This window comes from Medicago sativa, chromosome 2, assembly GCF_051527215.1.
Source record: "Medicago sativa cultivar Bolivia chromosome 2, Bolivia_mono, whole genome shotgun sequence".
In the NCBI taxonomy this organism is placed as follows: domain Eukaryota; kingdom Viridiplantae; phylum Streptophyta; class Magnoliopsida; order Fabales; family Fabaceae; genus Medicago; species Medicago sativa.
The window spans coordinates 23,589,335-23,616,774 of NC_140750.1; the positions used below are offsets into that span (position 1 = coordinate 23,589,335).

Sequence of the window (27,440 nt, forward strand, 5' to 3'; positions counted from 1 at the left end):
TAGCGTAATTTGGTTCCTTTTTATTATTCTGGATGTTGAGCTTGTTCGGATTATCGTTGGCCAGTAAAAATCTGCTCTAAGAATCTTCTTTTCCAGAGATTGAAAACCTATGTGGTTGAGAAATACTCATTGTTCATGTCAGTTTGAAAGGATTTTGATTTTTTTTCTTTTTTTCTTTTAAGATTTGGTTCTTCTGATCTGTGTGGAAATGGAGGAAAAGCTTGCTTGTATTTAAAGCTTTTGTTATGATTTTGCGTCTAATGCCCACACCAAAACCGTTCCAACCCACCTGCACCAATCAAAGATCCGTCTAGTCTAAAACGACGACATTGATGGGCGAAATTGGATTGGATTTCTTCACCCGCGACATTGACTCCGACTTTCACATGCAATAGTTTCGAACTGCAAATAGTTCAAAATCATTGCTGTATACTATTTTAAAATTATTCTCTCGGAAAAAAGATTTTCATTACCAAAATAGTGCAGAACTATTGTTATATCACATTTTAAAAATGCATGTTCTCTATGTCATACTTTCGACATCAATATTATAACTACTGATAGTGTAAAATAATGATTATATATATATATATATATATATATATATATATATATATATATATATATATATATATATATGCTTCTTAGTGTAAAATGAAATTTCAAAAGTAGATATTTATTTCTTTGGTGTTTCATCAATAACTGTTCCACACGGAAATCGAACTCAGGTTTTCCTAAACGATTTGTCTTTTGATGGAGTTCAAGTAGATATTTATGATATACAAACAACTACAATTTTCTTATTCTGTTGCTGTTTTTCATTAACGTTACCATGAAATAGGCACAATGCCTTAGATTTAAAAACAATTAGACACATAATACATTCATCCATAATAACAATAAAATTTATTGTTTGACACAAACTTGATTCTTCTAGCGAATCATACGTTTACTTGGCCTGAATAAAGAACTACAAATGTAGGCAGAATACACGATATCAGACCACAGAGAAAACTGTAGACATATAAACAACGGTATCGGTAAAAATGCAAGAACAGAAATAAAATTAGGAACCCATTTCAAACCATGATAATATGTTATGTAGAAAGCACTACTAAATGCTATCATCATGCTGATTATAGAGACAAACAATGCCACCAGTCCAGATATCAACTTCAAAGGCAATGACTTGAGAAAATCCTGCTCCGCATATCGGGAGATAAGGATGGATAGAAAGATCAAGATTGAAGTTGAAGACGAGATAAGTGCCATGGAGTCGGATAAAGCAAATACGAGGAATGCTGGTTTATCTAAATAATTAGGAGATTCTGTGTTATCGTTGTTTCCACCTGGTATACTAAATGCAGCTGAAAACACTCCTGTAGCTATGAGAGTCGAAACAACCATACAAGAATTCGCTGTTTGCTTCATCCATGACTCTCCTCTTTTAAGCAATTCTGCATGTTCTTTCGTAAATAGTTCGCGAGGTGTCATTCCTTCAGAATTTTTCATTTCAATCATATGTGGTTGCATGTTCTTCTTTACCTCCTGCGAAATCAATGACATATGTATTATTTATATGAATTGTATTTTTTTATATGAGATAGAAAAACATATATGTATACAATATATACCTCAAACCATGATAATTCGAGCATCATTTGTAAAGCTGCTCCAGAGACTATATTCAGTCGATCAGGCGGTGCTAACATTGCTGCAGAATGCAACAAATTATTCTCGCCATCATCCAGAAAACCATTTATGCAATCTTTCAAAGCCCTTATTTCATGTATCAAATTGAAGATACTAGCATGGCGGTTGAAAACAGCGATGTGAATAATGCTCTGACCCTTGTTACTGAGTTCCCATAACAAATTAGGATAAGTGCTCATAATGACAGATAGAAACTCAAAATTTCCAACTTCTGCAGCGATAATCGTTACTTGAGATGGTGCTCTCATGACTTCCATCATCTCTGAGTCATCTAGGGTAAGAAACTTTTCCCAGATGTGTCGTATAAGCTTAAGCATTGGAGAATCTCTCATACCTGAATGTTTAATTAATATTACATGAATTGAATGAGATGTTAAATTAGTACTCCCTCCGTTTCAAAATGAGTGTCATTTTAGGTGTTTACACACATATTAAGAAATGCAATGATTAAAAGAAAGAGAATGGTTATTTTATCAAATTATCCTTATTAACCATTGGTTAGTTTTAAAAGTAATACTTTGGAAGTAGTGTGCTGAGTATTAATTGGAGGGTACAATTGAAAAGAAAAAGTTATTATTGCATTGGAAACTGAAAGTGACATTCATTTTAAAACAAATTTTTTTGGCTAAAGCGACACTCATTTTAAAACGGAGGGAGTAGAATTGAATCAAAGATCAATGCAAAATATCTCTCCATCTATGAGGTTATTAATTAGTACTCATTAAATGTGTACACTACTATACCCAATTTATCTTTTGAAAACATCGTTATATTTCTTAATTTGTGTGGAAAAATCTTAAACGATACCTCACTTTAAAACAGATGGAGAACATGTTTAGTAAAAAAAGTGAGTACATGTGAACTTACATAAATGCAGGAGATTTTTTCGATGCCCAAGACTTTGACAACCACAAACCGAATGTTTTCGAGCCAATAGATGTAAACCCGTCTCATTGCTATCACCTCTGCGAGCAAAAGCAAGTGCGTCTTTTTCTGTTAACATCTGTAGAGCTAAATCTGCACCATAATATCCAAATTATGTTGGATAATATTTACTACTCTCTCTCAAATATATTGGCAAATATAATTACTCTCTTCGCTTTTATTTATAAGTAAATATTTTTGTTAGTAGCATTTCAAGAACTAGTGGTCGTGCACGCTTACCATAAAGTCCCGAGTCTATACAAGTGAGGAACACTATACTCCAATCGTTTTCCTCGAGTATTTCTTTACATTTAGGAAACAAATACCATGCCATATCACTGTTTGCTTGTAAAGCAGCCAAGTAAAGAGGAGTAACATCTAGTCCACCCCTAATTGATGGCAACAATTCATTCTTTTTCACCATTATCTCAGCAAGTTGAACATTTCCAACCGCTGCAGCAAAGCAAAGAGCAGTGTTTCCCGAGTAATCTTGCAATTCCAAATCATCACGATCCATTAGTTTTACCAATTCCTCCACAAAGTGAACATGATTTGCTCCCGCTGCAATATGGAGTGCGGTTGCCCAGCCATTTGTTATGGCAGAAATCAGCAATGTTTGGTCTTGCTCTATTATTTTTTTACCTTCTTTCCAATCACCTTTTAGTGCTGCTTTGTGAAGGGGAACACATTGGTTTAGGTACCTTTTTTTATGTTCCTCTGCAATGAAATTGATCAAGGGATTAACTCACTTCAATATCTATGAATTTGATAAGAAAGCTCATTTTAAGATGTCAAAATTTAATGATCTATTAGAGAAAAAACAAATATAGTGATCTTATATTAGAGAAAATATGTTTTATTCTATAAGTACGACTCAAATGGTAAAAGGCTGCATAAATATTCGATATATTTAGACGCAGGTTCAAATACGCAATTTCTCACTTCTCATCACATAGAATGTGTGAATTTCACCGGTAGACTCTTTAAAAGGAAAATAAGATGTTAGAATCCATCTAACTATATCGGTTGCTGGCTCGCCCTTATTTTCTACATACTAAATTGGTGAAGTTGAAAATCTCTTAGTAGACTATATTTAAGAAAATTCTTATGTCAAAAATCATAATCTTAAAGATGATTTTGTGAGGTTAAATTAAATTCAAAATCAAAGATGCTTATATACTATACAATTTGGAGTTTCCTAGCCTATTTTTTTAAGAAATCATCTTGGCTGCCCATTTCAAGTTTAACACATATTCCATAAAGTCACTTATAACGCAATAATATTAACAAATTTACAATGTAACTGTATTTCAAATTTCAATAGTTGTATTTATATTCAAAAGTCTTCTAAGTACAACTTAGAAAGCAAAACCACTGAAAATATTTAATATCTTCGGGGCCTTTTTTCTAGGTTAATGTAATACGAATGCAGAATTGCACCATTTTATATCAGAAAAATAAAATTGCACCTTTTCGACCAAAAAAGTTGCACTCTGTATGAGAAAATATTTGGCTAGATTTTAAAACGGGACAGAAGCTTACTAGTAGAAACTAAGTGGATGAGAGGCCTTCTAAACTGAGCTGAAGCAACTCTATGCAATGGTTGCTGGCTAGATTTGGTGTCCTCTAAAGCCATTTCTCTGCAAAGGAAACAAATAATATCAATTTTTTCCAGTATCTTTAAAAAAAAAAATAATAATTTCCAGTAATTAGTCAAGTTTAATAAGCATGAGATGAGATGAACATCTTCTTATTTATCCCTGGTTTTTTGGAATCTTACAAATTACTGTCTCCTATTTTCATTGTAAGTTAAAAATCTACCCATCACTTATTAGCATAATAGATTAATTGCAAATTTTTTTAAGGGGTAATTGCAATTAGTTTTCTTGATCTTATAAAAATTACATGTATTCTCAAAAGTGACTCTGATTTCATTTGAGAGTGAGAGCCATTTAAAAATAAAACATAACTCCCTTAATAAAACAAAACATATCTATTTATCAATATTTTCAAAACGATATTATTAACTATCGTAAAATTAGGTTAAAGTTATAGAGTGAAATGTTTTTTTAATCCTTATAAAAAAAAGTTCAAATTTAATCCCTAAAAAAGAAATTCTCTTGTAATCTCCATTTCTATTTCATAGAGACTATTTCAAGAATATAAATATCCATTATTCTATAATTTTTTAAAATAAAGACTATTATTATAAACTACAATATTGTGGAGGATCAAATTTCAATTCCATTTAATTTTCAAACCAACTCAAAATTTGAGGAAAATTAAATAATAAGTAACTTTTCCAAATTTCTTCAAGACGATAAAATTTGCTTTTGAATTTTTCTACGAAAATTTTAACAAAATATAAATACTAAAAATAACTTTAAAAATAATATCGTTTTTTAATTCATCCCATTAGACTGAAAATATTTTAGAAGTACCGAGATATAAGGCAAATCACTTGCAATAATATTTTAAGAGATATGAAATACTACAGGTCTGTTTGATGGTTATAATATGATAAAAACATGATAAGATATGAAGCTGGATAGAGACATAATATAATATGATATCGTGTGTGTGTGTGTTTTATGCACACATGATAACAAACATTATATCATTATATTTAAATGAATAAATTACTCTCATAATTAATTAAAGGAAAATGATAACTTGTGCCTTAAGGGCACAAGATAAGGATCTAAAAATAGATATGAATGTACAATTTCCAAGATTAAGTTTTAACAAGACCCTTAATTAAATATTGTAAAAATCACATGTAATTAATTATAGGCTTAATTACACTTTTGGCCCCCTAAGTTTCCTAAAGTTGTGATTTTGGCCCTCTAAAAAAATAACTCTTTTCAGGCCCCCTAAGTTTACTTTATGTTGCAATTTTGGCCCCCCACGCCAATTTTGACTCAGTCAACGGACACGTAGGCGCCACGTGTGTAAATTTTTTTATTTTTATTTTTTTAATTATTTTTTTGTTTTTTAAAATTATTTTTACTTTTTTTTAATTTAAAAAAAATAAAAATATATTTTTGTAATTAAACAAATTTTGTTTTTTTAATTACAAAAATAATTTTAAATTTTTTTAATTACAAAAATATTTTTTTTTTTTTATTACAAATAAAAAAAATAACTACAATTTTTTTTATTTTTTTATTACAAAAATTAAAAATAAAAAAAATATTTATTTTTTATTTTTTTTAATTACAAAATAAAAAAATATTAAAAAATACAAAAATAATTAAAAATTTACACACGTGGCGCCCACGTCAGCGTTGACTGGGTCAAAATTGGCGTGGGGGCCAAAATTGCAACCGAAAGTAAACTTAGGGGGCCTGGAAAGAGTTTTTTTTTTTTAGGGGGCCAAAATCACAACTTTGGGAAACTTAGGGGGGCAAAAGTGTAATTAAGCCTTAATTATAATAACAAATATTTGATATCATTATATTAAAAATGTCAACATTTTAAAAATAGCAAAATATTATGATAATAAATAAAGAATGATTTTCTAATCCTATCAAGATAATTTCTAACCCAACCTATACTCATGATACAAATTACAAAGGAAAGCTAAGATATGATAGAAAAATAGTTTATTTTATCTTATCTATTTGTTGCATCAAATATGATATTTAAGCAGAAAATGATTAATGTATCATATTTTGCCTCCTATCCTAACTCTCAAACGGGTCACACAAGTCTGGGAATATGGAATAAACTCAAAAGCTCATGATTTTATAAGTACTAAATATATATTTAAACAATTCTCTTCTATTTAAAATATAAATATAATTTTTATTTTATTCGAAACAAGTGTCACAAGGAGAGCGAAAAAGTGGGGGAGAAAAACACCAAAACATCCGTACAATAACTTGAGTATAATAAAGATAATATTTTAGACTTTAGTGACTCATGAGGATAGTGGTGGTGGTGGTGACTGGTGAGTGACTTTGTTGGCGTGAGAGCACAATAGTTGTATTTGTATAGTATATATTTTTGGGACAAAAATAATATTAAAGTGGTAAAATAAATGACCAGTGTTATAAAAGATAATGAAAATGGTCTAAAAGTAAATTCTGCAGTGGTAGTATATACTCCAATAATTCGCATACTTACATAGTAATCATTTTAAATCTGCACTGCCTTGAGTCTCAACCAAAAGTGGTCCACTCCAATACCCTTCATCTGTAATGCATAAATAAGAGTCCACCAATCATTATGAAATCTTCTGACTCAGACCAATTAGATCCATATAAATATTCAATCACGTGCTTTTGAGAAAGGGTTAGGTTAACAGGACACTTGTTAAAAAATATTCTTTTTATTTTTTAGTTAAAAATAATTGTTGTTATTTATTTTCAAAAATAAAAACTCTGCCAAAAAAAGAATATAATATTTTTTTTAATGGTTTGCAGTTTACAATAAAAAGTAAAAAGTCTACCCAAAAAAATGAAGAAAAAGAAAATAAAAAATAGAAAACCTGAAACCAATCATTCATAACATAAATTCCTACTAAATATGGATAAGATCTATTTGTGTCTGAAAGCAGCTTGATTTCTTCCTAAGTGGTCTTCATAACTCTTGTTATTCCTCTATTTTCAGCATAAAGTTTTTCTTTCTACTTTTCTTGAAAATACAATACAAGCATTTTAACTGAATTTCAAGATTAGTTTAGAAACATCTTTTTTGACAACAGAGAAACTATATATTAGCTAGATGACTGGAAAAGCTTTGTAATTAAATAAAAATTAATGTTTTTTCAAAAATATATTCTTATTATTATGAAAAATAGAAGATCCCTTTACTTTGCTCCACCTCCAACAAGATTCTTAACAAAACAAGAACAATCAATACAATAAATAGAGAAAAGAAGAACTGAAGTAAGAGTTAGAGAAGCAAGAAAGCAATAAATTTGATTACCTGAGCATAAAATTAGTTCAGTAACTTTCCTTGCAGCAGGGGGATTGATTGGCTATGCTTATAATTAGCCAAATTCATTCTTGCTGTGAAGTCTTTGCTTTGTGAAGATATGAGTCATTGAGTCCAAGTGAAATAATGGGTGACGTACAGGAAAGAGAGAGGACTTTTGGTAAGGTTTTCAAGTCAATAGTCAATTTTTAAATTATTATATGACCATGATATGTTTACAAAAGTGAACAGTTATGTTCCGTACAACAATATTTTGATCCTCACAATAGTAGGAATTTGCAAAATAACAATTTCGTTTGTGGTGGTCGCGGTTATGATATGCTATCTAGAGAAAATAGGTATTTTTTTTTTTTTAGAGAGACAAAAGAGGTTTTAATTAGTAGTGTTGAACTTGAAGATAAATAAATCTGATCAAATAACAATTGTTTAATTAAAATTGAAAGATATCAATTTCGTTTTTTAAATTAAAGAATGACAATCAACAGTGTCTCTCTATTATAAAATATTTATTTTAAAAAAAAAATCAATCTTTTTTTAATCTAAAAAATTAAGTTATTATTTCAAATTTGAAAATTAAATGTGAACCTTATAGTTTTTACCATACATATTTTTAATTAATCAACCGATGATACTCAAGTAATTATTATTTTGATATTCGGTTCGGGAAAGAAGAAGGTCTGAAAGAGACTTTAAGGAGGGTGGTGGGTGATGGGAGTGATACTTATTTTTTATCAGACCTGTGGTTAGAGGGTGTTCCCCCTTAAGGACCGGTTCAGGTTAGATGCGTAGGTTGTTTGTGTGGGAGGAGGGGTTGTTAGGGGAGTGCAGGGCTTTACTTAACAATGTTACTTTTCATGTTAACTGTGGTGATCTTTAGAAATGGAATTTAGATCCGGTTATTTGCTATTTTGTCTGAGGAGCTTATCATTTACTAGTCAATTTGGTTTCTCATTCACCCATTTCGGATCTTATTTGTCATAATGACATTCTTTTTAAGGTATCTGTGTTTGCTTGACATTTGCTCAGAAATTGGCTTCCGACCAAGGATAACGTATTTAGACGATGCATGCCTAATCAAGACTCTCAACTTTGTGTGAGTAGGTGTGATGTTACATAATCGACTTATCACTTGTTCTTGAACTGTAATTTCTTCAACAATTTTTGGCAACATGTTCGGTATTGGATTGAATTCTCTTCGGTTGATCCTTCAAGTGTTGTTGACTATTTTATGCAGTTTTTTTTTATTAAGAGGTTCTAAAATGTGGCGATCTCTTATGTATGCTATTTGGTTTTCTTGTGTTTGGGTAATTTGGAAAGAGCGTAATAATATGATTTTTAACCAAAAGGAGGACTTTATTCATAATCTAATGGATAAAGTTAAGTTTCTATCTTACTGGTGGCTGAAGATAAAATACATCAATTTAGCTTTCGGTTTTTATGGTTGATCGATGGCTTAGATCGTTCTCATGTTTTGGCATTGGTTAATAACTCTCTTTCCTCTTATCATCTATTGGTTCGACTATACTCCTTTTGAATGACTCTATTGATCTTCTTTAATATATCTTGTGCTATGAATGCTCTTTATTGTTAATATATTTCATTTTGGTTTGTTAAAAAAAGTAATTAATTAATTTAGTCTAAAATGAATAGGTCAAAAGAATCTTATACTTGCTCAAAAAAAAAAAAAATCCTAATACAATTCTTAATAAAAAAAAATATTATTCAGATTTTATTTACCTTCCCAGATAAATATTATTTGCTTACAACGGATGTTAACTCCCCAGATGCTTACTATACCATTGTGCGGAACAAGGAGGTTCCCCTTAAGATCAATTTCTTTGTTTAAGTGTCTACTTCACTATCATATTTCTACAATGGACAATTTAATCAGACGGCAAATTCTTAATCCTAACGTGCATCTTTGTGTGGAGGGTTGTGGTAAACATGAGGATATTGATCACCTCTTTTTATCTTGCGATTTTTTAAAAAGAATTTGGTATGGTATTTCTACCCGGCTTGGTTTTACCACAGTTCATCCTGCTCGAGTTTCAGATCATTTATCTCAAATTGGAAATTTAGGTGGTTTTTCAAGAAGTATCCGCACAGCTCTTCATTTAATTTGGCTTTCATGTGCATGAGGCATTTGGCGCGAAAGAAATGTTCGCGTCTTTCAGCATCAGGAGGATTTGTTACAGAATCTCATCGATAAAATTAAGTTGCAATGCTACTGATAGTTGAAAGCAAATCGCACAAATTTTGCTTTCGATTATCATATGTGGTGGCTTAATCCATTTTCTTGTTTAGGAGTCCTTTTGTAACGATTTTTATTTTTCTTAATTTTGGGTTATCGGCTTGACCTTTGGTTATTTGATGTAACTTTACTCTTTTACCCGATTCTTTTGGCACTTCTTGTGTTGGGATACCAAATGTTTTTCTAATATATTCCATTTTAGCTTTTTTTTTTTAAAAAAAATTACCTTCGAATAGAGGAACCTTTTCCATAAAATTCTAAGGTTAAAAAAAAAAAAAAAGAATAAAAGAGAACGGAAGTTTCCTATCCTGGTCTGAAGTCTTTAGAATTTGAAATCATATGAATTTTTTATTACCTTTATTTATGTGGTGACAATGTTAATAGGACCTACTTTTTTTGAAGGCCCTTAATAAATTTGTTTTTTTTTTTGGTACATAATAATAAATTTGTTTTAATCATTGAAAAACGTTTTCTCGTCGGCCTCAAGAATATGATTCTTAATGACAAAGATTCCTTCCTACTTACATGGACACATCATTACCAATTTTTTATAGAGCATTTAAGGTTAATTATCTTCATTTTTTTTTAAAGTAAATAGAAACATCTTCTTTTATATAGTTTTATTGTATAATAGTAAGTCTTGCTTGGTCAATATTTAGAATGAAAAGAAATTTGAAAATAAATAGGGCTAAACTGTGAAGCCCCGATACTTCAAAATGGATGACGTATCGTATCCCCTGCGTATCATGCACTGATACCTGCCTGATACTTCCCGATACGTATCAGGAGAGTATCCGAAGATGAAATTTTATTTTTTTAAAAATAATTATCCGATACTTTCCGATACGTATCATGAGAGTATCCGATAATTATTCTGCACCGATATCTGCCCCGATACTTCCCAATTAATGTTAGCTAAAATAACTTAACTCTTGAGTACTGATATGTTATTTTTTGGATCGATATAGCATAACAATTACAATGTTTCTTTTGGATATAGTATAACACTGATGTGCTCTTTTTAAGACATATTGTGTATGTAATTGACTAATCATCACTCTTTTAATTGTCAACATTATTTGTATTTATGTTGATGTGCTACGAGCTTATGACTGGTTTCTTTTGTTTGTTAATATATTTGCATATTTAAAAAAATGGTTATAATTATATTGTACATTTAATTATATAATTTTTTTATTAATGTATCCCAGCCGTATCGTATCTTAATTTTTAAAAAAATTCCGTATTGACGTATCGGTGCAGTATCGTATTCGTATCGTATCTCGTATCCGGGCTTCACAGGGGTTAAAGTATTTTGTCAATCTAAATTTGAGTAACTTGAGTCCCTTATCAGACTATAGAAACTATAATAAATAGTCAAGACATTTGCGAGGAGTGAGAAAGAAAAAAATTTATATCACCGAAATTTATACACACGGTTATCATGGATTGAATAGCCCCTAATAAAAAATTTAATCTACCTATCTATGTACAAAAGTGTAGAAACATATCTTTAACTACAAGAAATTTGCCATACAACAACAGCAAAAATCGGTAAATGTCCAAAAACCGTTGGTATAGATCTTAAAACCTATACCAACGGACACTTGTTGCCGTCTACAATAATTAGCTTATACCAACGGCAAAATGCCGTCCCAATAGCCTATACGATCGGAAAATTAGGCTGTTGGAATCTTTTTGAAGCTATAGCAACGCTTTTTTACACCCATGGCCATTTAGTAACTTTAGCACCATGTAATGCGTTGGTAAAAGACCAGATGTCCGTTGCTAAAAGTCTCCTTCTTTTTTTTTTTTTTACAAATAATATTTTGTCTAAATTAAAAAAAAATTAATGACAAAAATTTTACACTGTTTTTTTATACGCACCACACAATATTTATAGCAAAATAAAAGAAAATTTAAATTATATTATCAAATTAACAAGTCTTACAAATATGTGAAACCAACAACAAGTCTTGGGAACATATCAAACTAATAAATTTAGGTTTTATATAATGATAATAAGGGTCTTGTTATGAGTGTCCTCGAGGCACTCTTTAAGCATTTTAAATTAAGTAACTATTTTTTTAAAATGTTAAAGTTTTCAATTTTCAATACACTTTATTACACAAACTTTTTGTAAAAAAATTACTATTTAAAGTCTTTAACCAGTACCCCGAGGACACTAATTAACATTTCCCTAGTAATAATAATAATAACCACTACCAAACAGCTTCTAATCCTTCTCTCTTCCTGCAAATCTTTCCATTACTTAAGTGTAAATCTTCCTCTTAAGAATTGAAAGATTTGCAGGAAAATGGGTACTTGATGAAGCCATGATCGCATCAAAGAGAATGTTCCCATGAAAGAAGCCTTGCTCACTAATACCAATTCTCTAGAACAAGCTCTCACTTGTATGAATCACACATTGATTCTGCTATCACTCACAAAAGAGAGGATTATAGAATGAAATTGGTTTAGGACATAGAAAATGGACCAAATGATTTCTCAAATTTTATTAAAATACACACTTTGATCAATACATTGAGTCTTATTTATACACCCATACACACTTTGATCAATACATTGAGTCTTATTTATACACCCACAATAGTTGTGACAAACTGAAAAATAGAAAACTAACTCTTATTAACAAACAAACTAACTAACAACCTGAATTAATATCATAATACAACAAACAAATAAACAAACAAACAGTGAATCTTAAAAACCAATAGAATTTGCTGCTTATGTAAATTTTCATCCCATGTGAAATTTCCACAAGCGAACGATCCTGCAATTTTTAAAAAAATTATGAATAGCTCAATGCTAAATATAAAGGTTTAATAATTAAATAATTAGACAATCCTAAAATTAGTTGAGAACTTTTAATTAATTTTTTAAACGAAAATACATTATGAATACTTGAACTAATAATAAAAAAAAATGTATAGTTGAGTCTTTGTATTTTCATTAGGTTTCTCAGATTTTTAAAGAAATAAAAATTATAGCTGGGTCGGTGAACATATGATTACTTTTTTGATTAAACCAATCAAGTTTTTCCTCGTGAGCTTAGCTCAGTTGGTAGGAACAATGCATAATATATGCAAGGTTCGGGGTTTAAACCCCGACCATCATAGAAAAAAAAAACCTATCAAGTTTAGGCCGTTTCTTTAAAATTAATGAAAATATATATATATATATTAATTTATGATCTTCAAGTTGTGTGTATATTTTTTATTTTACTATTTTGTTACAAAACTATTTTATTTAATTTTTTAAAAATAATTTTGCATCAAAAGGTGAGAAATACAAAATCTCATTTTACAATTTTAAACAAACACAAATTGACACTTTTATTTTAAAAAAAAAAAAACTAAATCATTTATATCAAAATCACTTTTTATAACGAACAAGCACTAAAATATCAAAAATGATTTTTTAGATAATCTATTGGGTTAACATTAAAAAACATAGGTCTGATGTCTAATTCATTTAACTCCTACAAATACTTGATATTAATGCTTGGAAACCACATGGAATCTATGTAAACAACTAGATTCAAGTAAGATATATTGTCCTTCAAAAAAAAAATTATTAAGATATATTGTCAATGTAAATGATTTTTATATTATCAAATCATAATCCTCAATTTGTTAAAATCATTTTAACTTTAATCATAATTTTCTAAAGTCACACTTATGATTAGTTTGTGATTTACTTAACTGTAAAACTTTTTACATCATTTCTGTATAGAAATTAAATTTGAAAATTTAGTAGGGTGAATTGATTTTACCCTATCAATTTTTTCGTTTAATTTAAAATCAAAACAAATGTATTATTTTCCAAACAAATAAAATTTGAGTTCAATATAACAAGTTATAAGTTCTTAAACCTAAGTTAAATTTCCAGTAGTATTTTTTTTTTGATAAGTTTATTCAAAATCAAATATTTATACGATCTTAAGTTTATTCAAAATCAAATATTATTTTAGAGGTAAATTTACAGCGGTTAATTTGTTAAGACAAATGAAATATATTAGTAACACATGAATCCTAACTTAGATATAGCTACTTCTTTGGCGACACATTTCAAAATCATTATTTTTTATATTTTTAAGTTCAAACTTTTTAAAATATTTAAAACATCCAAAATATAAGTTCAATATTATATGGTTAATAATTGAGATAAGTATTCCATCATGCATAAGTTAGTTTTTACTTCTTTCAAAAAGAAAATTACTTCTTACTATTTGATCAATAAATCGTACCATGAGATTGAATGAGATATATGATGAAACTTAACTTAATGATTCAATAATAAAAAAATACATTTGTGCATTATTCAAGATAATTTTACGTGTGTATATTATACAGAGCTCCAATATATATATATATATATATTGGAGAGAAAAATCAAATACGTGATACCTGTTGGCCTCATCATTTATAGTTGCTATAAGACATAGCATCTTGAGTACTTAGTGTCTGAGAGTTTTTAGAACGAGATTTTTGAAAACTAGATTTTTGAGATTTTTGAGAATTCGAATAGCTCATATTTTTCATCTGGTCCGAGACTTGATTTTTCTTAGCATCATTCGAATTCGTATTTGTAGGGGGATCTCCCGAATAGCTCATGCCATTATTTTTTGAACTCATTTTGTATTTTTTTATGCTAATACAAAATTTATGTTTAAGCAAAACGAGGTAGATAACAATGTATTTATAACCCTAGAATGCTTGCTGCATTATACAAAAGTAATGTACCATGTAATTCAATGGTAAGTTTTGGCCAAATTCATTTAAGCATTTTAGAGACCACACGTAACAGAGTTTAGTTGAGGTTTTAATGCCATGAGCTGAGTCAAAATGATTTTAAATAATTAGTGTTTAAATTGCAATGTTACCCTTCTTGTTTTTCTTTTTTTCTTCATAAAAAAATTGGTGAATGAGAAATTTTTATTAATAGCTATGAAAATGACTTTCTCAAAAAAAAAAAAGCTATGAAAATGACATTTTTATAACTGTTTTTGAACTCTATTACAAAGTCAAGTTCTACCCTTCATTTTTATTAATAACCCTCCAGTTTTATAACGGGTGGTGTTGGCTTGAGACCTTAGAGCGAGGTCATCTTAAGGTCTCAGGTTTGTCTCATCCGATGTCAATTTTAGTAGACTAATTTAACTTCTTCTTTTTTTTTTAAAAAAAAAACCCTTCATTTGGTCTACCAAGTTTGTAGTACAATTCTTTTAAAAATACTTAGGAAATTTTCCATTTTGCTCATAAGGAATTTCTCTGGCTTTTTTTAATTATGTTTATCGATTACAATTTTAGCCATTTTGAAATGTTCAAATGTTAGACAATACAAAAAATAAAGAAATAAAAAAGGAAAATACAAAAAAATAATAAAAAAAAATAAGGAAAAGATTGCAGAGATTTTGCACGTATTCTACGTAAGAAAAAAAAACTATTGAAAGAAATTGCCAATTTCAATACAGCATCCATCGACTTTCACTCTTATATTATTGAGAAATGCTAGTGAAAAAAGAAATGCTAGTGATATTTTTCTTTTTTACAGAAACCTAGTGATTGGTTTACGAAGGGAGAAATTTTATTTTATTTTCAAAGAAGGGGAGAAATAATTTGTTAGTTGGAATAGAATATTGGCCTCCAATAAAAAAACCTTTTAGCTTCTCAACTCATATAGACTGAGATATCTGGGCATTTTTTATAATATTTTTATTCGTAATTTATACATAAGAAATGAGATTTTTTATTGGATCAAGAGTAAAATGTGATTTTTTTTATTTATTTTATCAAGTAGTTTAGTGGCTAGAATTCATATTTTTCAAGGTGAATAGGTGAATAAGAGATTTTTTCCGTCGCAAATGAGCAAAAATCCGTAGCAAAACGATTTTCTGACGGATTTTGCGACGCGGCAGAAATCCGTCGCAATAATGGGGGTCGGAAAATATTAGCGAGGGAAAATCAATTCCGTCACTCATTGCTGCGGAAGACAACCGGTCGCAAACACCATAAATCCGTCGCAAATCCTCTCATAAAATGGATGTGTGTCACCCAGTTTTCCGTCACAAAATACCGATGTTTTATTTTTCCGTCACAAATTTCTGAGGGATAAAACTGTTGCAAATTTCTGAGAGAATACTTCCGTCGTAAAACATCTGGGAATTTCACTAGCGTCGCAGCAATGGCGGACGCTACTATGCAAGACAAAAATTTAATGACTCTTTACAATTCCGTCACAAATAAGAAGCTTTTTTTTTTTCCCTCTAAAAATTAGATTAGGAAATTTCTCAATTTCTTCTCAAAACATTTTTGGAATATAAAAAAGGTGAAGAAAAATTACAATATAAAATACCTTAATATGATAAGATATGATAAAAATCACATTAATATTTGATAAAAAAACCTTTTTGGTTGCGTTCACAAAAATCACACTACTTGTCTTTTGCATGAAAATATATTGAAATAATTACTAAATAGTATTAGAACATTTACTTTAAATTAAAAGTTATACTAAAATTCTCAATAATATGATAAATAATCAAGTGGACATAGATGTTGATCCTAACTCGAACAATGAGGTCGATAAGGAGGTAGATGTGAATGACCTTGTTGAAAAGACTCCATGAATTTCTGGAACTGCTCTCGGAGCAATCGTGAATCCTCCTGTGACTGCTCTCGAGCTAAACGTGACTCCTCCTGTGATGCACGAATCAATTCCTCATTAGTCTTCAACCGCTCCATGAGTTCCATGTTTTCAGCTGACATTTTAGATATTGCAGTCCTCATATGCTCATATTCAGATGGTGAGATGCCGTCAGATGATCTGGATGAAGAAGGCTTGTATTTTCCTGCCTCTGTCCCCAAACCATATATGCGTCCTTTCTTGTCGACTCCTCCAACTACGTCCAAGAAGATGAAGTTATCTGACTGATGGTCATTAGACACATCATCCCCCTCTGTTTGCTGTGAGTTCCTTTCAAAAATCTGTCTTTCATATTCATCCTACAAAATTAGAGTTCGTCTTAATTCTTATGTACAAAAATATAAAATTAAATTAATTGCTACAGTTAAATTCATATATAAACCAACCAATAACAACATAAACAAATTAAAACTAGCTTTTAATTAATAACTAAGTTATCATGACTTCTTTTGTAACATCCCAGACTGCTTTCAGGATTGCCGACTAACCCCACAAACCAACACGAGTCTTTTCAGCATGCTTTGTCCTCACTCGCATGCTTACCGGGAAACTTCCCGGTAGGTCACCCATCATAAGACTACTCCAAGTCAAGCTCGCTTAACTGTGGAGTTCTTATGGAATGAGCTACCGAAAAGAAGATGCATCTTGTTGATATGGGTAGTACCTAACAATTCTTATAAGCCTTCCTTCAACCATGTAGTCCCAAACCTACACGGCCTCCGGATCCCTCTCATTCCGATGTGATTCGGTTCCTCTTATTAACGTGGGGTCATCCTTACGGATAGTGCCCGTTCCAACTGGCGGGAACCTTTCGTTTCCAACTGGCGGGATATCGAAAGCCACGTCGTGGGTGTTACATGCCCACCAGCTTCCGCCTGGTTCGTCCCCGAACCACACCGTACTGGGAGAGGTCTGCTCTGATACCATTTGTAACATCCCAGACTGCTTTCAGGATTGCCGACTAACCCCACAAACCAACACGAGTCTTTTCAGCATGCTTTGTCCTCACTCGCATGCTTACCGGGAAACTTCCCGGTAGGTCACCCATCATAAGACTACTCCAAGTCAAGCTCGCTTAACTGTGGAGTTCTTATGGAATGAGCTACCGAAAAGAAGATGCATCTTGTTGATATGGGTAGTACCTAACAATTCTTATAAGCCTTCCTTCAACCATGTAGTCCCAAACCTACACGGCCTCCGGATCCCTCTCATTCCGATGTGATTCGGTTCCTCTTATTAACGTGGGGTCATCCTTACAGATAGTGCCCGTTCCAACTGGCGGGAACCTTTCGTTTCCAACTGGCGGGATATCGAAAGCCACGTCGTGGGTGTTACATCTTTCCAAGTGAAGAAACATAAGATCATCATGTTCAGATGTCAGAACCTGATGAACAATAATAAGCATGCATAACGTTCAAAACTATGGCACAAAAGCAGGTAACATACAACAATAAACATGATTAGATAACCAAAAACAATTATAGCGCATGATGGCAGAGTTATAGTGTAGCAGCATGCATCAATACACATGAGGACAATTATAAATACTAATTTTAAAGTTTTTCCAATTACCTTGACTTTCCACCAACATATAAACTAGGAGAATTGAAGGTTCTACTTTGCTATGAATTTGAACACTTTATAAGTAGCATTCCATATATTCAAACACTTTATAAGTAGCGGTCCATATATATATAATATAGTATTCTAGTATAACCAAAAATTTGCGGCTAAGATTTCAACCCGACAAAGAAATGTTAAAGCACCATAGTCCATACCTGGAGAAAACACGTAAAGAGGGCTTTAATTTTCTCCTACACTTGTCTGTACAATTATGACAAACAATATGATCAGTATATGTAGTTTTATGTTTATTTGACAAAAGGCTGGAAATGATAATCTCATCGAATTGTAACTTACCGCAACCATCTGAGATTTGGAGGATACCCACTTTGATGGATCGCCTTTCATTTTGTGTGTCTTTAGATACACCTCCCTGCAGCTTGGAGTCATGTTTGAGTCAGTTTTTTATAGTACAAAACAAATAGATTAGTATTATTGTTAATTTAAATCACTATGCTTTACTGCAAATATAATTTGTTTACTTACTAATCTTTTAGAATGCTCGGTTGTTGGAATTGACCCACAAGTGTGCAACGGACCATCAGAGGATCTTCTATTTTGCTTATTAACTTCTGCCTTGTCCTTCCATTTACTATCTTCCCAATTTAGTTCCAATTTTTCACGCAATTCAACAAGGATCCATTCGCCTTTTTCACGCAATTCAACAAGGATCCATTCGCCTTTGTAAGGTAAGGAGTGCCTCCTCTTTATAAACTCTGATCAAGCTTCCAATCTAACTGATGTGGGACTAAATCCACCCCCTCAAAGACAAGCCAACATAAGGCAACTTGGGGCAGATCGCATCGCAATTTTAAGGTGGAATTACCAACCCACCCCCTCACATTCGGGGCGGGATTTCCAACGCACCTGAGGTGGAATTACCAACCCACCCCTTCATATTCGGGGCGGGATTTCCAACACCATAAGATTTTCTATAGTTGGTGTAATTTACTTTTCTTCATATAGCCTTAAAAAAAAATTCACATATTTTCCACCTCTTTGATTTAGGTTTGGTTTTGTGTAAAGGAGCCTCTTCGGCTAATTTCTTGTCTAAGTAGTTTTCTGAGAAGGTACTGAAAAAATGCTTATGATTTTAAGCAATTGCTAGATTCATCTTGTAGATTCTCATTTTTTTTCTTGAAAATATGTATCAAACTGGTATAAAAGTGGTCAACTCAGACGTATGCACCCTTACTCTTAGTGGTAATGGACGGTCTTATTATGTATTACAGATTTCAATTCCCCAAACGAAGATGAATATTCAATACATGTTCCCTTACCAAACCGATTAGAAGTAAGAAAAAGAAAATAAATAAACCAATATGGACTTATCAATGATAGACAAGATTAACTAACATTTACTTCAGAACCATTTTGAATATGTAATTAATGATTTTATATATCAAGAAGTTTTGTACTGGAATAGGTGGCAGCTGAACATAGATCCATTCTCTAAAGATCATTGAAAATATTTGTGGGGTTGAATGAATAGTGAAATAAAAGATAAAATCTGGCTTTTATTTATAAAAAGAATCGAAAAATCCAGGAAAAAAAGTACCTGTTGGGCAATAATGTTCTTTCTTTCCTTTTCTTTAACTTTCTTCTCATATTCTGCTTCAACTCTGTCTTTTATAAGCTCATCTACCTTGCTCGTATATTCCCGAATAGACAAAGGAAAAATTAAAAATCATTATTAACAAACGGAAAAAAGTTTGTCCTTAATAATAATTGTAATGAAAGAGACCATTGTGAAAAACATACCTATAAGAGATAAGGGAAGGAAAAATCCATCATATTGTTCTTCCAGGCTAGCTCTAATGCAACATCTGGCTGTATTAGATTATAACAAGTGGAGAGGCACGATACAAAACACTCTTTCTTCCCCTGAAAAACAAATACATAAAGAAAGCATGACCAAGTAAGTAATAATGAAGTGTAGAAAGAATGAATATAATTCATAAGGATGAAGAGGTCACATTGCAGAGTGTGATAGGGCCTAAGAGGTCAGACTTCAAAATTGTCAATCAGTTCATAAGGATGATAAACATGAGTTGGTTCACTTTTAAACTTCTGATCCATTTTTTATTTTTCTTATTGCAATGAACTCTTAAGCGTCAAATGTTTATGGACAGTTGCAAAAGCTCATTATCATGAAATATAAAATTTGCAAATGTCGTAAAACCACTACTTGGAATTTGACATCATTCTACACAACAAAATGTTAAATGCAGATTTGAAACACTCTTCATACCTCCCACAAGAAAAAAGATTTCTGAAAAGACCTGATTGGACTAAAATTTCAAAAACTTTTTTTTTTTCAAAATATATTGTCTCATGCTTGGGTCAAGATCTCAAAATTAAACTCAACCCAAGACAGACTATTAAGAGCAATAACATTGTAACTCAATTTAGCAGATTCATTTCACAGGCAGCTTCCTTTTTGAAACTCGCAGCTAGAACATCTGATGAAATTGTAATACAATTGATAGTGCACCACCCATTATGCATGGGTTAAGTTCTTAGGAGGTGGATGACACAGTACAGACATGGCTTAGAAAAACGGAAGAAGACAATTACTGCTATAATTTCCTCAAAACTTCGCCTCTATGATTCAAAAAACCCCCTTTCCCTAAGTAATAGAGTTCTATCATTTCCCTTTACTAAAGGTCAAAACCAAGAAAAACACAAGCAATGACCATTTCAGTACACAATTGTTCATATTTTCTATTGTTAAGCTAGTGTCATGAATCAACTTATCAACAATCTCATAATCCTAAGCTATTACTAAGTGAGGATACTTGAATGAAGTTATATGGACGTCTCTGACACTCCCTCTCACATGAGTTACTTGGGTTTGAAATGTTGCTAATGTACAGCTCTCCCTATCTAGTGTTGAAATTCAATTTCTCATAAAATGGAGACTTAAAATCAAACAAGATTTCTTATTGAAAGAAGCTATGTGGTACCATGTCATGAACTAACTATCCTAAAAGAACTAATAGGTGAAGGCGTATGAATGATATTTTTGACATCTCAACAGCCAATACCAAGTAGAAACCAAGTCTATAGGCTTCTCTCATTATCCGAGAAGTTATGCTAACTACTGTTTTTACTAGAGTCAAAAATACCTTCATTTAATTGAAACAATAACAACAATTTCCCAACCTATTTTATTGAGAGCAGATTCTTCATGAATAGGATATAGAAATAAAAGAAACATAATGAAAACACTATGTAAGATACATATCATTATTTGAGAAGTGTCTTCGAATAATTTATGTTAGCGCAATGTGAACTTCAATTCACAAACAAATGATTTGTAAAGTAAATATGTATTTAAGAGTACTGATCAGGGACTTGATAAACTAAACAAATGATCAGGTAGATAAAATTAATATTCTCAAGCCATGAAATTGAATCGAGTTGGAAGAGATAAAAAGCTCCAACCTGATAATCTGGCCTAAAATCATGCTCCCATTGGCTCACACAGTGAGCCTCATCAATTACAATCCTTGAAAGCAACTTATGACCATGTAAACTCTCCAATTGTCGCAAAAGAATGTCACTTCTATAGTCAATATACAAAACAAAGGCATTATAAAATGAAAAATATTGTTCTTAAGTGAAAATGTATGTATACCAAGACAAATATGTTTCAAAGAATAAGTAGCATCAACAATGGCACTCACATGGCAACCTTTTCAGGAGTCACATATAACAACTTGTATTTACAGTAATCAGAATTAAGTTCTCTAAGAATCTCCTACTGTTCAGCCCATTCCAAATTTGCAACTTAAGTAAGAAACAGGTATGTTTGCCTATTGGCAAACCGGAAAGAGCAAATAAGCACAAGTCTATGAGAAAAACACATGAAGAATGAAAGCATATAACTTGAAAATTGCTAATACCTGCAATAGGTGCATTATTTGATCTTGAATAAGGGACACAAGGGGATAAATTTCTAATGTTATGCCAGGATTAATAAGAGCTGGTAGCTTTATCACAAGAGAAAGGCCTGAAGGAAGATCATATTGTGCTAGAAAGTTCAGCAGCTGTAACAGAAAGATGAGATTGGCTAAGCCCTTTTTTTATTGACAAAAGAAAAGAAAAACATAGTACATCATATCATAATATAACTCAATATTTTTAAAAACTGGTTTGGACTGCCGGATCAACTGGTTGAACCGGGTACCAGACAGTTCGCCGGTTGGTTTGGTCCCGTTTACATTGCAGTTAGGTTAAACAACGACTGAACCAGATCAACCACAGTTGGTTCAACCTGTTTTTTTTTTATATCATTTTTCTATACTACTTTTAAGATTCAAAGTATTCAAAGTTTTGCATACAAAGATTCAAATAGCTAATTGTGACATCTGACATAACTCACCGCAAAATATCTTCATATGTTTTTACCTCTTCAACAAAACCACATGGTTCACAAGCTCTGGTGCTAGAGTTCCTTCAAGGCAAAGGTCTTACAAATTCCTAAGAAAATAAACAATTCCTCTTTATAAGAAAGAAAGCTCTCAAGTTCAACAACATGAAAAATAGTGATTTTTCATTTGATATACGAGACTAAAATAATAAAAAATTAAAATGTTAAGTGATCATAAGGTTTTGCTATATAAACTAATGTATAAAGATTCAAAATGTGGATCTCTAATTTGATGATACATGTGTAACAAACAAGGGGAAAAAATTGATAAAAAATAAGAAGCATATTCCTATTCTTCTTTTTCCTTGTTGTTCGCTAAGAAAAAAAGCATAATGTACAAAAGGGTCAACTCAACAGATAGCAAAATCAATCAGTACTTACAAGACTACAACGTTTCTATCTGAACATTCAACTCCAAACCAATCACAAGGATCAACAGAAACCTACCATCAACCTAATTTGACTAAGCACCAAAAGGGTCACTAATTATTCTCTGCTTCAACTTCAAAAGACTATTGCCTGCACAAAGAAGCCATATTTTAGTATCTATAGCCAAATATATAATTAAGATTCAAGTTTTCCACTACCTTCATTCAAAGAATAGCAGCAAAAACTCAAGTTAAGAATTCATTAATTCCAATGAGCACGGCAAATGGGGCAAGTGACACTACCGTGTCAGACATTGGAAGAGATGCAGGCAAAATGGATTGCATGAGAACACTGAGCAGTAAATATAGCTTGACCTGGACTGCTACCCTTGCTGTGGTAACTCAGAGGATCTAAGCATATATCACAAAAACCCTGCAAGAAAAATCATTGTTACAAAGTGACCACTGCTGCAATTTAATTTTGGAATAAATGAATCAATAAAATGAATGTTTTACCCTTAGTGAACAAACCATACTTAAGACCTATTGGATCAACTAATTTGAACTTATCTATTAGTATAAACACTTATAAGACTGTTTGAGAGAGCTTATGGGATCAGTTTACAACATGTCAGTAAGCTATATTCATTCAGCTCATTTCCATAAGCACTCTAATATAGCTTATGAAAAAAGCTTATATATTATAAAAAAACTACTTGAATTTATTTCATCTTTTGCTATTTAAATAAATCATACGTAAGCACTTATATGATAAGCGCTCGTGCCATAAGTTCTTAATTGAGCTTTTATCCAAATAGGGCCTTAGTTTTCTTGTTTGATTGGACCTTTTAGACATATATATTGACAATTTTACTTACAACAACAATGCACATTACATAGAGAAAAAAAGGATAACTTCCCTATTCAATTTTCAAAAATGGTTATATGTTGGAACAAAAAACTTTTATTAGAAGAGTGGCCTGCAGCCAAAATTTGGCGGAAGCCAGATGAACATGTGAACAAATGCTAGGGACCGTTTGACCTAACTTATTTTTTACTGCTCTTCTTCTTAAAAGAAGTTAGGCCAAACAGTATTTTTAAAAACATCTTAAATTTAAAAATGAGCTTATCTTTAAATTATAAAAAACTAGATATAAAGAAATACTTTACAGTATTTGAGAGGAATTTTTCAATTCTTATCTCACTCTTGATCAATTGATTGAAGTAGGGGGAACATGCAATCAAACTTGATGGACATCGAAAAAAAAAGATTCCAATTCCACACTAAAGTGACAATAGATTGTGTGCATCAAAAAAGTTCACTCCCTTCATTAGGAAGCTATTGGACATGTATATCTTTAATTTGTCCATAATGGTTTTCACAATAATTGAATGAAAAGCATGATCATGCATGTTGTGGTAGATGAAACTTCCTAATGTAGGGTATGCTTTGATAAAGAATTGATTTTTGGCTTCACTTATGCCCCATGTGCTGGTGTATCAAACATACTAGTATCCTCTAATTACTACTTTTCTATTCTAAACAAATTTCAGAACCAAAATAAGTGCTTTAACATTGTGCTTCTAACTCACAGAATGAGAGAAATAATAAAGCAAAACATTTGTTCAAAGGAAAAATTAAGCATCTCATTAAAAAAAGTTCAAGTAAAAAAGCAAAACCATTCCATAAGGCCAATCATTAAGGCTCATTGGATTCTGATGTATTAAAAGATAATATGATAAAAAGATCAAAGATAAGAATCCAAAAAAGAATAGAGTGCCAAGATGTGAAAATAGTCAAGAGATACTTTTAGCTGAGAAATTGTCTTCAATCATTTTTTTTTTGACAGAAAATTGCCTTCAATCATAAACTAGTGAATTTGTTGATAATATTAATGCATACCAAGTTACCTTTGTAGAATGTTAACAATACCAGACAAAAAAAAAAACTTATGGTTGATGTTAGTAGGAGCTGTAAGTCAGTTACCTTACTATGAAGAACATTGTTGTTGATGTTAGTAGTTATACTTGAATCAGTTTCTTCAATTATCTCCCCTGAGGAATTTTTCATTGTAGATGGAGACACAAAAGAGAAATTTGAGATCTGCAAACATACTAAAAACCAAAGTAAATAACAAACTTTCTTGTTACCTACGAAGCACATACATAAACACAGACACGTGATACAAGCCGAACACACATACGTCGACACCTATAAACAAATAATAATTTGACAAAATGACATAATTCAATATAATCACATTTGTCAGTATCGGTCATCAAACACGCCTTCGATCAAAAGTGTCAGCGCTACAAAGCTTGTTGCAAATCTTCATATGGCATGTATTAAGAGTTATGATAAAAATCACACTCAATTAGAAAGTGACTTCATAAGAAAAATATAACGGCAGTACCAATAAACACAATAAATTCATATGCGATACAAATTACCCTTTAACTAACCACACTATCATCACCAAATCAAAAGTATTATTAGTGGGAAAAAAAAACAAATGGGAAATTTTGTACATAATGGACTAACAAACATAACTAGTAAGAAGCATCATCAATTCCAAAATGTCACATTTCTAAGACATGATAAACCCAATTTAGAAAAATTGCAGTTCATTCTAAAATGAAGTTAAAGTTTGCAACTTTATCCAAAATGCTTAAAACCCACGAAGTAAAAAATGAATTTTGATAGAAAAAAAGTACATACAGTAGCAGATAGAGCACAAGAAGTGTCAATGGTAACTAGATCCACCATTGATTATCTTCTTGTTTATGAACCACATGCGTATGCTGCTGCAACTGGAATATGAAGATGTTTTTGTTTGAAGATTCATTTTTTAGGAAAAAGAAAGAAAGAGGTCTGGGTTTTCGTTTTTGAGGAGAAACAGAGAAAGGGGTTTGGGTTTCTGGGTGTTTGGTAATGGATGAAAATGAAAGGTTTTAAAAAAAAAAACTGTTATAAAATGGTATTAATTAAAACAAATTTAAACAATATCATAACAGCCAGCATAGCGCGGTGGTCAAGTGCCTTGATTTTGTTAACAAGGTCGAGGGTTCGAGTCTCAGCTCACCCATATATTTTAATAAAATTACTTATATTTTAATAAAATTACTTTTGCATCATTTAATATAAAAAAACGCGAAAATCTCTGTGACGGGATAAAAGGACGTCACTAAGGATTAAGAGATTTTACAACGGATTCAGTGACGGAATATTTAGATATGGAATTATACCGTCGCTAATTCCCTCACAAAATCTGATCGGTTCAAATCACTGACGGAATTTGTGACAAAAATTTAGGGACGGGCGTATCCGTCACAAAATGCGTCACTAATAGTATAATTATTAAAACCCTCACAAAATCCGTCACAGTTTGCAACAGATAATATCTCCTCACAAAATTCCGTCGCAAAATCCGATTTTTCTAGTAGTGGATCCTGCAATTTTTAAAAAAATTATGAATAGCTCAATGCTAAATATAAAGGTTTAATAATTAAATAATTAGACAATCCTAAAATTAGTTGAGAACTTTTAATTAATTTTTTAAACGAAAATACATTATGAATACTTGAACTAATAATAAAAAAAATGTATAGTTGAGTCTTTGTATTTTCATTAGGTTTCTCAGATTTTTAAAGAAATAAAAATTATAGCTGGGTCGGTGAACATATGATTACTTTTTTGATTAAACCAATCAAGTTTTTCCTCGTGAGCTTAGCTCAGTTGGTAGGAACAATGCATAATATATGCAAGGTTCGGGGTTTAAACCCCGACCATCATAGAAAAAAAAAACCTATCAAGTTTAGGCCGTTTCTTTAAAATTAATGAAAATATATATATATATATATATTAATTTATGATCTTCAAGTTGTGTGTATATTTTTTATTTTACTATTTTGTTACAAAACTATTTTATTTAATTTTTTAAAAATAATTTTGCATCAAAAGGTGAGAAATACAAAATCTCATTTTACAATTTTAAACAAACACAAATTGACACTTTTATTTTAAAAAAAAAAAAACTAAATCATTTATATCAAAATCACTTTTTATAACGAACAAGCACTAAAATATCAAAAATGATTTTTTAGATAATCTATTGGGTTAACATTAAAAAACATAGGTCTGATGTCTAATTCATTTAACTCCTACAAATACTTGATATTAATGCTTGGAAACCACATGGAATCTATGTAAACAACTAGATTCAAGTAAGATATATTGTCCTTCAAAAAAAAAAATATTAAGATATATTGTCAATGTAAATGATTTTTATATTATCAAATCATAATCCTCAATTTGTTAAAATCATTTTAACTTTAATCATAATTTTCTAAAGTCACACTTATGATTAGTTTGTGATTTACTTAACTGTAAAACTTTTTACATCATTTCTGTATAGAAATTAAATTTGAAAATTTAGTAGGGTGAATTGATTTTACC

General features: G+C 31.0%; 2 protein-coding genes and 2 long non-coding RNA genes across 6 annotated transcripts; all 4 read right to left on the bottom strand.

The window, feature by feature from the left end:
* Positions 1 to 856: 856 nt before the first annotated feature.
* On the bottom strand, positions 857 to 7,688 carry LOC146945650 (uncharacterized). Its single transcript, XM_085743955.1, has 7 exons — positions 7,570 to 7,688; positions 6,766 to 6,834; positions 4,180 to 4,277; positions 2,878 to 3,354; positions 2,581 to 2,730; positions 1,635 to 2,047; positions 857 to 1,548 (listed from the first exon to the last, which is right to left on the bottom strand). The coding sequence occupies exons 2-7, from the start codon at positions 6,774 to 6,776 to the stop codon at positions 934 to 936; spliced, it is 1,764 nt and encodes a 587-aa protein (XP_085600081.1). The 5' UTR covers positions 6,777 to 6,834; positions 7,570 to 7,688; the 3' UTR covers positions 857 to 933.
* A 4,633-nt stretch (positions 7,689 to 12,321) lies between these two features.
* On the bottom strand, positions 12,322 to 14,490 carry LOC146945651 (uncharacterized). The gene is made up of 2 exons (XR_015028196.1): positions 14,260 to 14,490; positions 12,322 to 12,623 (listed from the first exon to the last, which is right to left on the bottom strand). It is a non-coding gene; the product is annotated as an uncharacterized LOC146945651 (long non-coding RNA).
* A 1,734-nt stretch (positions 14,491 to 16,224) lies between these two features.
* On the bottom strand, positions 16,225 to 18,860 carry LOC146945652 (uncharacterized). Of its 2 annotated transcripts, none has more exons than XM_085743937.1 (3): positions 18,668 to 18,860; positions 18,479 to 18,560; positions 16,225 to 16,857 (listed from the first exon to the last, which is right to left on the bottom strand). In XM_085743937.1, the coding sequence occupies exons 1-3, from the start codon at positions 18,721 to 18,723 to the stop codon at positions 16,417 to 16,419; spliced, it is 579 nt and encodes a 192-aa protein (XP_085600063.1). In that variant the 5' UTR covers positions 18,724 to 18,860; the 3' UTR covers positions 16,225 to 16,416. The 2 variants fall into 2 exon arrangements, with proteins under 2 accessions (XP_085600063.1, XP_085600064.1); XM_085743938.1 differs by having other exon boundaries at positions 18,479 to 18,554; positions 18,668 to 18,802.
* Positions 18,861 to 19,236: 376 nt separating this feature from the next.
* LOC146945653 (uncharacterized) lies at positions 19,237 to 25,992 on the bottom strand. Of its 2 annotated transcripts, none has more exons than XR_015026449.1 (9): positions 25,704 to 25,992; positions 24,972 to 25,088; positions 23,204 to 23,417; positions 23,064 to 23,135; positions 22,569 to 22,666; positions 22,090 to 22,233; positions 21,871 to 21,999; positions 21,629 to 21,749; positions 19,237 to 20,065 (listed from the first exon to the last, which is right to left on the bottom strand). It is a non-coding gene; the product is annotated as an uncharacterized LOC146945653 (long non-coding RNA). The 2 variants fall into 2 exon arrangements; XR_015026448.1 differs by having other exon boundaries at positions 22,998 to 23,135.
* Positions 25,993 to 27,440: the final 1,448 nt, after the last annotated feature.